Below are 12,986 nucleotides of genomic sequence, written 5' to 3' on the forward strand. Positions count from 1 at the left end.
TCTACTTAACCCATTTTCGAGATAGTTAAAGAAAAGCCAAACACTAGTGCTAAACACTCACTTGTACACCTGTGTTAGACAATTTCTCAATAGAGAATTACATACAGGTAGTTGTTGATTTACAGCCACAATTGAGCCCAAAATTTCCGTTGCTAAGCAAGATAGTTATTAAGTTGAATTTTGCCCCTTTTCATCACTTTTCTTGACCAGTTGTTAAGTCAATCCCTGCAGTTGTTAAGTTAGTAACTTGATTGTTAAGTGAATCTGGCTTCCCCATTGACTTTGCTGGTCAAACTATGGGACACTGCAACTGTGATAAATGCATGCCAGTTGCTAAGTGTCTGAATTTCGATCATGGGGATGCTGCAATGGTCATAAGAATGGAAAATGGTCAAAGTCCCTTTTTTTTCCCAGTGCCGTTGTAACCTTGAGCAGTCACTAACCAAATGGTTGTAATTTGAGGAGTATGTTTACCAAGATGTAGAAGCCTTTCTGATCTGCTAGATCAGTGTTTCTCAACCTTGGGCGCTGGACGATGGGTAGACTTCAACTGAAGTCCATCCATCGTCCAGCGCCCAAGGTTGAGAAACACTGTGCTAGATGTTCTTTGTGGCAAAATTTTGATTTCTCTGTTTTGGAGCCTTTATGCAAGTTGTCACTTGCAGGCTAAAAAATATGGTCCCAACTCCAACCACAGGTTTTGGTACTCCTCAAACTCTTTCCAAACATAACTGGGACATTTTCTTCTCCAGTAATGGAACACAAAGCCTACCAGAAGCCCTTGAGATCCTTCAAATCCATCTCACATTGAACTCTCCGTCTTCAGAGCTGAAAATTGGCCAAGGAGACCTAGAGGTTTCTCAGACTTTGCCCAAGACATATCACCTTTCCAGGAGAAAGTTCTGGGATATCCCACCTTTGCTATGAAGAAGGCAGCCCTATTGGTTTGACTTTGAAGTATCCCAAACACCAAGACATAAAGTTAGGAAAGCTTACTCTGGGCCACATAACCTCTTCAGCTCTTCCTTCAGGCTCTTGTTTTCGTCTCTCAGTTTACTCATTTCATTAGCTGGAATGGAAAGAAAGAGAAAAATGTTGGACTGTATCAACTTTCCCCAGCCCGCCAATTGTTCCAGGACTAATGGCTGAGATGGAGTCAAAGTTATAGATGGAAAGAAGAGAACATGTGAGTCCCAGGCCTAGAGTTACCAGGTATCTGAATAGGCAAAGGAGGACATAGACAGTTGGAAAGGAGGACACAAAACTACCCTGTTTTCCCCAAAATAAGACATCCCCTGATAATAAGCCCAATCAGGCTTTTTGAGTGCATGACAATAAGGCCAAGGGCTTATTTCAGGGTTCAAAAAAATATAAGTCAGGGTCTTATTTTTGGGGAAACACGGTACTTAACATTCTTTGTATTTGATCCCATCTTCACAAAACTTACAATGAAAAACTACAGACACCCCCAGGTCTACATGTATACCAATATCAGTGGCACTTAGACTTACTGTGTACCGCTTCACAGTGCTTTACAGCTCTCCCTAAGCGCTTTACAGAGTCAGCATATTGCCCCCAACAATCTGGGTTATCATTTACCAACCTCGGAAGGATGGAAGGCTGAATGAACCTTGAGCTGGTCAGGATCGAACTGCCAAATTGCTGGCAGACGGCAGTCAGCAGAAGTAGCCTGCAATACTGCATTCTAACCACTGCGCCACCACAACTATAATATAAGAAATGGCATTTTCCCGCATCAAAAAGATTGGTTTCTGGTTGCGTGTGTGTGTATGTATAATTGTATGAAGTTTGCAACTTTTTCAACCAGAGAATCTCTCATACTTCTACTCAACATATTCCAGGTATCTCTTTATTTGCCGAACTTACTTAGGATGAAGATGTGTTGAAGACTTTGAAAATGGGCCTTCATAAACTCATGTTGCTTCTTCTTTGCAAGCTCTTGGGTCACTTGGCATCTGTCGCAGAGCCCAGCTCGCAACCTTCAAATAATTAAAATAGCAGGGTGGTTGTTAGAGCAGAAAACCCAACTGGGAGCAAATATACCATACCAACCCCACTGTCAGAACTTCAAGGTAGACCAGACTTGGAAATCAAAGTCATAAATGCTAATATTACTTTTATTATAAGGTTACAATAACAAAAATCTTGCAAGTCTGAATGCCCTTCCTTCCTTCCTTCCTTCCTTCCTTCCTTCCTTCCTTCCTTCCTTCCTTCCTTCCTTCCTTCCTTCCTTCCTTTATCTTTGTGAAAACCAGGGAGATGCTTTTTCAAATTACATTTCTGCCTCAGACCCAAATTTCTATTCTCTGATCATTGGCTCTTCCTTCCCCTCAAGGATATTTCATCAGCCCTCTTTTGGGCTCAGATTTTGCAGAATCATTATTTATTTGGCCAAAACCTACAAAATTGACTAGGGGAGGGGGGCTGGCCGCTAAACTTTACGATGAATTGAGTATATCTATTCTAATGAAGAGAAGGATGACAGGTGATATGTCAGCAGTCTTCCAAAATTTGAGGGACTGTCACAGAGAAGGGGGGCGGAGTTCAGGGGTGAAATCCAGCAGGTTCTGACAGGTTCTGGAAAACTGGTAGCGGAAATTTTGAGCAGTTCTGAGAACCAGTAGCTGAATTTTTTTTTTATCATGTCATCTTTATTTATTTATTTTTATTTATTTATTTTTATTTTTATTTATTTTTATTATTTTTATTTTTTTTTATTAATCAGGAACTTGAAAGAAATAATGCCAGTGCCAATGCAAAGAGAATTTTGGAAGATCTGAAGATGAAGAAAAAATTCCTCCGCTTCTCCCTATTTTGTATTATACACTGGGTGTGGTTTTGTGTTTTGTCTTTTGTCTTTAATTAAAAACTTAGGTAGCGGAAATTTTGAGTAATTTGGAGAACCGGCAAATACTACCTCTAGCTGCCTCCAGATTTGGGTGGGAATGGATATTTTGCAATATCCTTCCCCCAGGAGTGGGGAGGAAATGGAGATTTTGCAGTATCCTTCCCCTGGAGTGGGGTGGGAATGGAGATTTTGCAGTATCCTTCCCCTGGAGTGGGGAGGAAATGGGGATTTTGCAGTATCCTTCCCCTGGAGTGGGGTGGGAATGGAGATTTTGCAGTATCCTTCCCCTGCCACGCCCACCAAGCCACGCCTACAGAACCAGTAGTAAAAAAATTTGGATTTCACCAAATTTGTCAAAGAGCTCCGACGTAGAATTAAAGAGAAACGTCCTGTTACAATTAATCAGTGGAATCAGTGGACATCATCTGTCTCCAGTCTATAACATAGTCTTTTCAACAGTTCCAAGAAGGCTCCACAACCATTTGCATTACTCAGGTGACCCTGACAACACAGATAAACTTCCAAATGGCCTCAACGACTCTCTAAAACAAGGCAAATGACCAGCTGTCTGCAAGGAGTATAAATCCTTCCATTCCCCACCATCTAATCAGAGCTGAAGAAGCTTCTTGGATGAGAAGTGAAACGTCTTCAAAGAAAAGCCAGAAAGCCCAGTTGCCTCTTGGAAAAAAAAAGCATCTGGATGACTGAGAATCTCCATAGATAATCTCCATAGTGGAATGGCTTGCTTTCAGAAGTTGTGGGTGCTCCATCGCTGGCGGTTTTTAAGGAGATTGGGCAACCATTTGTCTAGAAGATGTAAGGTCTTCTGTTCAAGTAGTGGGTTGGACTAGAAGACCTTCAAGGTCCCTTCCAACTCTGTTATTCTGTATTCCCCTTTTCTAACCCTGATGCACATTTATTCATCAGGATGGAGTGCTTGAAAGTCAGGTTCTGCTAGAACAGAAATCATATCAAACAGGCACAGTTCTCAATAACTATCTCATATCCCCAATCAGCACTGGAGATGTTTTTTATGTACATATGTGCATGCGTTATTATGTTCACTGTATGAATTATGATGCTCTTATATTGATTACTAGCTGATAACCTGGCGTTGCCCAGGTATTTATTTATCCCAATCCTGTATTAGACAGGAAAAGGACTGGCTCAACCACTGTGGTGAGAATTAGAGGCCTAATTGGCCTGGCCAACAGCCTGGGAAAAATTCTACAGGGAACAGCCTTTGAGATGATTATCTGCATTAGCAGGAACCTCCCCCAACAACTTGCCCTCTTTGCTTGAAGCTGAGGGCCTAGGGCCGTGATGGCGAACCTATGGCACTCAGAGCCCTCTCTGCGGGCACGCGAGCCGTCGCCCCAGCTGCACTCTGCCGTGCATGCACGCGTGCCTCCTGCCAGCCAGCTGGTTTTTGGGTCGGTGGGCAGAGTGCATGATTGGCATACATGTGGGTTCACACATGATTGTGCGGGGGTCATGCACGCATGCACAGGGGCAGGGCACATGCGTGGGGGGCACATGCGTGGGGGTCACACGCATGCACGGGAGGCAAGGCTTGCAGAGGGGTCATGTGTGCATTGCATTATGGGTGTGGGCACACACACACATGTATTCGTACGCACATGTATGCTTTGGACACTCGGTGCTGAAAAGGTTAGCCATCACTGGCCTAGGGTGTTTTTTGGTTTTTTTTTTAAAGAACCAATTACCCTTACAGAGGGAGCCCCCTTGTGAAGTACTGTGAAGCCGTTACCATGGCAACTCCACTGTGCTGTACAGTAGAAGCCATTTTAAGGCACAATGGGCTGTATTTTAACAGAACTTGAATCCAAAATGCACAGTATCACTGACAAAAGTACTGTGATTTGACACTATAGATATAATTCATTCCTTTTCATTTCAGCGGCCCAGGTGTTCCAGAGTTATGCTGAAACATTCACACAGAGACACACACCCCAAAGGGTGTTAGGGATGTCTTACCCCCACAGGATTTTTTTCCAGAGTGTAAGTAATCTGTGTACCAAGTTATGTAGGTTTTTAGTTATTCAGGTTTTCTCCCGCGTCAAATTGGAAATGTCTTGGCAACGTTTCGACGAAGTCTCATTCGTCATCTTCAGGCTGGTGTTTTCGGCTTCGTGCTTCTAGGAGCAATGTGTGATTGCAGCTGTTTCTTCCTTTTAACTGCCAGTGGGGGTGAGAACTGATTGGGTGGGAGCTTGGCTGTGTTCTGTTTGGGTGGAGTTGTGTTCTGATTGGTTGGGGGCTTGGCTGTGCTCTGATTGGATGGGGGGTTGGCTGTGCTCTGATTGGTGGGGGGTTTGTTCTGTTTAGGTGGGGGCTTGGTTGTGCTCGGGTTAGTCTGAGTTGCAGGGAGATTTGAGCTGGTGAGCTGGGTTGCTGTTGTTTGGCTTCGCGTTTGTGGCCGTGCCACATCTTCATGGTGGGAGTCAGTTTGCTTCATGTATGGATTGGAGGGGTTTAAAGTGGCTAATGATGCAGCTGTGGTCTGGCTTCTGGTTTGTGGTCGTGCCTCATCGGTGTGGATTTGGGTTTGTTCCATGTATTTATTTTAACCAAAGACCTACATACAAACACTCGCAAAAACCTCAGAAAATATATCTATCTATCTATCTATCTATCTATCTATCTATCTATCTATCTATCTATCTATCTATCTATTATACATATATTGCGATATGCGATATGAATACTGGATTACTGGATTAACCTTGCCCAATGTTTATGAAAGAAAGGTTCAGTTGTGCGGTTGTGGCCACTATCTTGACAATTTTAATCTTCTCTGCCTGCGCAGATGCCCCTTTTGACAGGGTGAAGCTGTTTACCTGTTTTCCAAGACTTTCACATTTTCTTTAAGTCCCTTTTGTTGTTCACGCAGTTGGTGGTTTTTGGTAAAGAGCTCTTCAATTCTTTGGTTGTCTCTAATTCAGGGGAGAAGAACAAGAAGAAAAAGTACAGGCAGTCCTTGATTTACGACAGTTCACTTAGTGACTGTTCGAAGTTACAATGGCACTGAAAAAAGTGACTTATGACCATTTTTCACACTTATGACCACTGCAGCATCCCCATGGTCTCTCGTGATTTACATTCGGATGCTTGACAACTGATTCACATTTACGACAGTTGCAGTGTCCCGGGGTCATGTTTTGCGACCTCCTGACAAGCAAAATCAGTGGGGAAACCAGATCCCACTTAACGACAGTGTTACCAATTTAAGAACTGTGGGGATTCACTGAACAAATGTGGCAAGAAAAGTCGTAAAATTGGACAAACTCACTTAACAAAGGTTTCACTTAGCAACATAATGTTGGGCTCAACTGTGGTCATAATTTGAGGACTACCTGTATTGTTTCCAGGCCCCAAAATGCACCTCTGCCTTTTCTTTTTCTTTCTCGACTTTCTTCTTTCATTTTCTCTCTCAAACTGCATGGAAAATTGAAGTACAGGTAGTCCATAACTTACAACAGTTCGTTTAGTGAAAGAGGTGAGTTGTTTTTCACACTTACGACCCTTCCGGCATCCTCAGGGTCACATGATCAAAATTCAGATGCTTGGCAACTGACTCATATTTTTGACGTTTGCCTTATCCCAGGGTCATGTCACCACCTTTTGTAACCTTTTGACAAGCAAAGTCAATGGGAAAAGTAGATTCACTTAACAACTGGGTTACTCACTTAACAGCTGCAGTGATTCACTTAACAACTGTGGCAAGAATGGATGGAAACGAATCAAGGAGAGGAGCAACCTAGAACTAAGAAGAAATTTCCTGACAGAACAATTAACCAGTGGAACAAATTGCCTCCAGAAATTGTGGGTGTTCCAACACTGGAAGTTTTAAAGAAGAGATTGGATAACCATTTGTCTGGAATGATATAGGGTTTCCTGCTTGAGTTGGGGTTGGACTAGAAGACCTCCAAAGTCCCTTCCAACTATTCTGTTCTGTTCTGTTCTGTTCTATTCTATTCTATTCTATTCTATTCTATTCTATTCTATTCTATTCTATTCTATTCTATTCTATTCTATTCTATTCTATTCTATTCTATTCTATTCTATTCTATTCTATTCTATTCTATTCTATTCTATTCTATTCCATTCCATTCCATTCCATTCCATTCCATTCCATTCCCATTCTCTCCTCTCTTCTCTTCTCTTCTCTTCTCTTCTCTTCTCTTCTCTTCTCTTCTCTTCTCTTCTCTTCTCTTCTCTTCTCTTCTCTTCTCCTCTCCTCTCCTCTCCTCTCCTCTCCTCTCCTCTCCTCTCCTCTTCCTTCTGTTCTGTTCTGTTCTGTTCTGTTCTGTTCTGTTCTGTTCTGTTCTGTTCTGTTCTGTTCTGTTCTAGTCTAGCCTAGCCTAGCCTAGCCTAGCCTAGCCTAGCCTAGCCTAGCCTAGCCAAGTCTTCTAAGAAAGATCGTAGAATCAGGCAAAACCCACTTAAGAAATACTTCACATAACCACAGAAATTTTGACCTCAGTTGTGGTTGAGTATATTACCTGTAATGGGAGCTTATAAAATAATTAAGATTAGATAAAAGACCAGGTAATCCTCCACTTACAATCACAATTAGTAAGAATTTCTGTTGGTAAAAAAGGTGGCTGTTAAGTGAGTTGCACCAATTCGATGATCTTTTTTGCCACGAATATTAAGTGAATCATTGCATTTGTTAAGCAAACCATGGGGTTGTTAAATGAATCCACCTCCCCCCCCTTGACTTTGTTTATTGGAAGCCAGCTAGGAAGTCACAAATAATGATCCATGATTCTGGGATGCTGCTATTACTATTGTAAATACATGCAGGTTGCCAAGCAATCAAATTTTTATCGTGTGTCTGTGAGGATAATGCAATGGTCATTAGTGCGAGGACTAGTAATAAGTCAATTTTTTTCAGTGCCACTGTAACCTCAAACAGTCACTAAACAAATGGTTGTAAATCAAGGACTAGCTGTACTCAGGAGACAGACATTGTTTGCCCATCATGCTAAACAAAACGTGGCTTCATTCTGGCTTGACATACACAGCCCCTGTGCTTTGTGAGCAGTAATGTATGGCTTAGGGGAGATCAACCAGCCAATTGTAGTTTATTTAACAAACCATTATTCAAAAATCAGTTTGTTCAGATTTTCTCCTCTGAAGATAAAAGACAAAATTTTGATTCCAACATTGGTAGATAGCTAGATAGCTAGATAGATAGATAATAGATATAGATAATAGCTAGATAGATAATAGCTAGATAGATAGATTATTATTATTATTATTATTTATTTGATTTGTATACCGCCCTACTCCCGAAGGACTCAGGGCGGTGAACAGCCAAACAATAAAATAACATAGACATAAAAAATTTAAAAACCAGATAAAATCAAATTAAATTATTTTGGCCCAGACAGATTAAAACACCCCAATAATTTAAAAACAGATTAAAATTTACATATTTAAAAGGGAAGAGATTAGGCCAAGCCCGCCTGCTGGAATAAAAAGGTCTTCACAGCGCGGCGGAAGGTGCGCAGATCCGGGATCCTCCGTATCTCCGGGGGGAGCTCATTCCAGACGGTAGGTGCCCCCACAGAGAAGGCTCTCCCCCTAGGGGTCGCCAGCTGACATTGTTTGGCTGACGGCACCCGGAGGAGTCCCTCTCTATGAGAGCGAACTGGCCGGTGGGAGGCTATTGGTGGTAGTAGGCGGTCCCGTAGATAACCAGGTCCTAAGCCATGGAGCGCTTTAAAGGTGGTAACCAAAACCTTGAAGCGCACCCGGAAGACCACCGGGAGCCAGTGCAGCTCGCGCAGGAGAGGTGTCACATGGGAGCGCCACGTCGCTCCCATTACCACCCGCGCGGCCGCACTCTGCGCCAGTTGGAGCCTCCGGGTGCTCCTCAAGGGGAGCCCCATGTAGAGAGCATTGCAATAGTCCAGGCGGGAGGTGACGAGGGCATGAGTGACCGTGCGTAACGAGTCCCGATCCAGAAAGGGACGCAACTGGCGAATCAGGCGAACCTGATGAAAAATCCTCCCGGTCACGGCCGTCAAGTGCTCTTCTAAAGACAGCCGTGAATCCAGGAGGACGCCCAAGTTGCGAGCCCTCTCCGTGGGGGCCAATGATTCACCCCCAATAGTCAGTGATGGCGTCAACTGCCTATATCGGGACGTCGGAAACCACAGCCACTCGGTCTTGGATGGGTTGAGCCTGAGCCTGTTCCTCCCCATCCAGATCCGTACGGCCTCCAGGCACCGGGACATCACTTCAAGGGCATCGTTGGGGTGATCCGGGGTGGAGATGTACAGCTGGGTGTCGTCAGCGTACTGATGGTACTCCACCCCGAAACCACGGATGATCTCGCCCAGCGGCTTCACATAAATGTTGAACAGGAGAGGCGAGAGGACCGACCCTTGCGGCACCCCACATATGAGGGGCCTCGGGGTCGACCTCTGTCCCCCTGTCAACACAGACTGCGACCGGTCAGAGAGAAAGGAGGAGAACCACCGCAACACAGTGCCTCCCACCCCCAACTCTTCCAACCGGTGCAGCATGATACCATGGTCGATGGTATCAAAAGCCGCTGAGAGATCTAACAGGACCAGGACAGAGGAGCACCCCCTGTCCCGAGCCCTCCAGAGATCATCAACCAACGCGACCAATGCCGTTTCCGTGCTGTACCCGGGCCTGAAGCCCGACTGGAACGGATCCAGATACGTCGTTTCATCCAGGTGCTGGGGGAGCTGTTGCGCAACCACACTCTCAACAACCTTCGCCACAAAACGAAGGTTGGAGACCGGACGATAATTTACCAACATTGCCGGGTCCAGGGAAGGCTTCTTGAGGAGAGGCCTCACCACCGCCTCTTTCAAGGCGGCAGGAAAGACACCCTCACCCAATGAAGCATTTATAATCCCCTGGAACCAGCCTCGTGTCACCTCCCGAGAAGCCAGCACTAACCAGGAGGGACACGGGTCCAATAAACAGGTGGTCGCGTTCAGTCTACCCAGAATCCTGTCCACGTCCTCAGGGGTCACAGGATCAAACTCATCCCAGATAACATTCTCAAGACCTGCCCCAGTCCCTCCCCCTGAGACTACCCAGTCGGAGTCCAGATCTTCCCGAATCTGAGTGATTTTGTCATACAGATACTGAACAAAGTCCTCGGCTCTACCCTCCAAGGGGTCCTCCCGCGCTTCCTGGTGGAGCAGGGAGCGGGTCACCCTAAACAGGGCGGCCGGGCGATTATCTGATGACGCAATAAGAGCAGCAAAATAGTTACATTTCGCTGCTTTTATTGCCACTAGGTAATTCCTAATATGAGATCTTACCAGTGTCCGGTCAGATTCAGAAAGACTGGCCCTCCAACTGCTCTCTAGGCATCTTTTCCGGCGCTTCAACTCCCTCAGCTCCTCAGTGAACCAAGGAGCTAAATGAGATCGGCGCCGGGTCAGAGGCCGCAAAGGCACGACTCGGTCCAGAGCTCCAGCGGCCGCCCTATCCCAGGCGGCCACTAGGTCTCCAGTCGAGGCGTGTGCCAGAGCCTCAGGGAATGGCCCAAGCTCCATCTGGAACCTATCAGGTTCCATCAGGCGCCTGGGGCGGAACCATCTTACCGGCTCCGCCTCCCTGCGGCGGGGTGTAGTGGTTCGAAGGTCGAGACAAAGGAGAGAGTGATCAGACCATGACAAGGGCTTGATGACTATATCCCCTATCTCGAGATCACTCAACCACTGTCCAGAGACAAAAACCAGATCCAGCGTGTTTCCCCCCGTGTGGGTAGGGTCATGAATTAACTGGGTCAGGTCCATGGCTGTCATGGAAGCCATGAACTCCTGAGCCACCTCTGACGCCTCACCCACGGACGGCAGGTTGAAATCCCCCATGACCATAAGCCTAGGGGTATCAACCGCCACCGCGGCGATGACGTTGAGTAGCTCAGGCAGGGCTGCTGCCACATGGCAGGGAGCCAGGTACGTGATCAGCAAACCCCTCTGAACCCCGTGACCCCATTTCACAAGGAGGGATTCACAGCCGGCCGTCTGAGGAACAGTGGCCTCCCTCGGTCTCAGGCCTTCTTTAATGATAACCGCTACCCCCCCCGCCCCTCCCCTGTGACCTTGGCTGATGGAATGCGTGGAAACCTGGTGGGCACATTTCAACGAGGGGAACCCCCCCCTCCTGGCCCAACCAGGTCTCCGTAATACCTGCCAGGTCCGCACCCCCCTCCTGAATAAGATCACAAATGAGGGGGGCTTTATTTACTACGGACCTGGCATTGCACAGCATCAGCCGAAGGCCTGGGCCCTGAGGGTCTATGCAACCTGGAGAACGGGTGGAGCCTAGGGGGCCGGAGCATGCCACCGCTCGTAGACAGCGGGTGCGCGCTCCCCTAACATGATATGGCCCCCTGCTCCCGCCATATCTACCCCTCCCACTCACAGTACTGATGTTTGAAACACTATCCGGATGAGCTCTAACACCCCCCTCGACCCCAGGTCCCCCACCCCCCCGCCGCACTTCGAGGCCAGACCGAACCCTCCCCCTTGTGGGTTTTCCCCCAAACCCACAACCCGAGTTCTAATTCGACCCTCCCCCTCCCTGGGGGATAAATAATAGATAAATAGATGATAGATAGATGATAGATAGATGATAGATAGACAGACAGACAGACAGACAGATAGATAGATATATAGATAGATATAGATAATATATAGTTAGATGATAGCTAGCTAGCTACATATATAAATACCGTGTTTCCCTGAAAATAAGACCCTGTCTTATATTTTTTTGAACCCCGGAATAAGCGCTTGGCCTTATTTTCGGAGATGTCTAATTATTTTGGGGCACAGGGAGCAAGATGGGGCTCCTCTTGCCGTCTTACCTGATTTCCAGCTCTGTCTCCCTAATTCTAACTAGAGGAAATGGCGGGGGCCAGCATGTGGTTAAATATTTTCAGGGAGGGCTTATTTTAGTGCATGCGCTTCAAAGCACGATTGGCCTTATTATCAGGGGATGTCTTATTTTCAGGGAAACAGGGTAGGTAGATTATATATATATATGATATATGATAGATGATAGATAGATAAATAAATAGATAAGAGATAGATACATAGATACATAGTTAGATGATAGATAGATAATAGATAGATAAATAGGATAGATGGATACATAGATAGATAGATGATAGATAATAGATAAATAAGATAGATAGATAGATAGACATGTAGGTAGGTAGATAGATGATAGATAGACAGGTAGGTAGGTAGATGATAGATAGATAGATAGATAGATAGATAGAGATGAATTTTAAAGTTTATTTTATATTTTAATCGATTCTGTTTTGTCCTAAAGAACCCATGTCCGACAGATGGCATTTGTTTTACTCACCGACATTTCTCATTGGTTAGTTCATTCAGTTTGGTTTGTAGGCCTGGAAGAGTTCAGAAACAATCTGTGATCTTTTGAGCGAAGCTGCAGTCACAAAGAGCTAACTCTACAAAATTCAGCAACCGTTCTGCTTTTCATCCCCCCTTTCACCTGCTTCTTTCATTTTAAACATCTCTGCCTCAAATCAATTCATCCAATCAATCAATCATCAGGCAAGTGTGGTGGCCCTATCCCACTCACACCCCCCACCCCATTTCTTACCCTGGACTTCTTTCTCGTGTGTGTCCTTGAGTCTGTTCAAGATTTCCGCAAAATTTTCAGTGGCCATGTTTCTTCTATCGTCACATGGATGGGTCCAAGGTGGGGGAGGAAGAAATCAGATCGGATGGTTTCAGATCAGTTTTCTCCCTCTGCCAGCATTCAGCTTCTGACCTAAGAGGAATAAAAATAGATGTCCCGTGAGATGTCCCAGACCCCGTGGTCATAGGGGGCCAGACCCATTATGAGGTGCAGCAAATCCTCAATTCGAGGTGGCACAGGAAGCAACTCCAATATTTAATCAAGTGGAAGGGTTACCCCTTATCAGAGGCATCTTGGGTAAAGAGTCGAAACATCCAGGCTGATCGCCTTATAGCCAAATTTCATGCAGAAAATCCAAACAAGCCTGGTGTGTGGGGGGGTGTCACATCCCTAAACTCTGCATCTGTACTCAAATTGTTTT

The 12,986-nt window shown here is 45.5% G+C and overlaps 1 protein-coding gene across 1 annotated transcript in view; it reads right to left on the reverse strand.

The window, feature by feature from the left end:
* The window catches only part of RBBP8NL (RBBP8 N-terminal like), a 36,166-nt gene extending 23,573 nt beyond the window's left edge, over positions 1–12,593 (reverse strand). The window contains exons 1-5 of the mRNA XM_070940117.1: positions 12,527–12,593; positions 12,266–12,308; positions 5,731–5,826; positions 1,888–2,000; positions 997–1,069 (exon numbers count right to left, since the gene is read on the reverse strand). Coding sequence (XP_070796218.1) covers positions 997–1,069; positions 1,888–2,000; positions 5,731–5,826; positions 12,266–12,308; positions 12,527–12,593 — 392 coding nt within the window. The remainder of the gene's footprint in view (positions 1–996; positions 1,070–1,887; positions 2,001–5,730; positions 5,827–12,265; positions 12,309–12,526) is intronic.
* Positions 12,594–12,986: the final 393 nt, after the last annotated feature.

The sequence above is a fragment of the Pituophis catenifer genome, unplaced genomic scaffold (genome assembly GCF_029215685.1).
Source record: "Pituophis catenifer annectens isolate HBS135680 unplaced genomic scaffold, rPitCat1.0.hap2 SCAF_3, whole genome shotgun sequence".
In the NCBI taxonomy this organism is placed as follows: Eukaryota; Metazoa; Chordata; class Lepidosauria; order Squamata; family Colubridae; genus Pituophis; species Pituophis catenifer.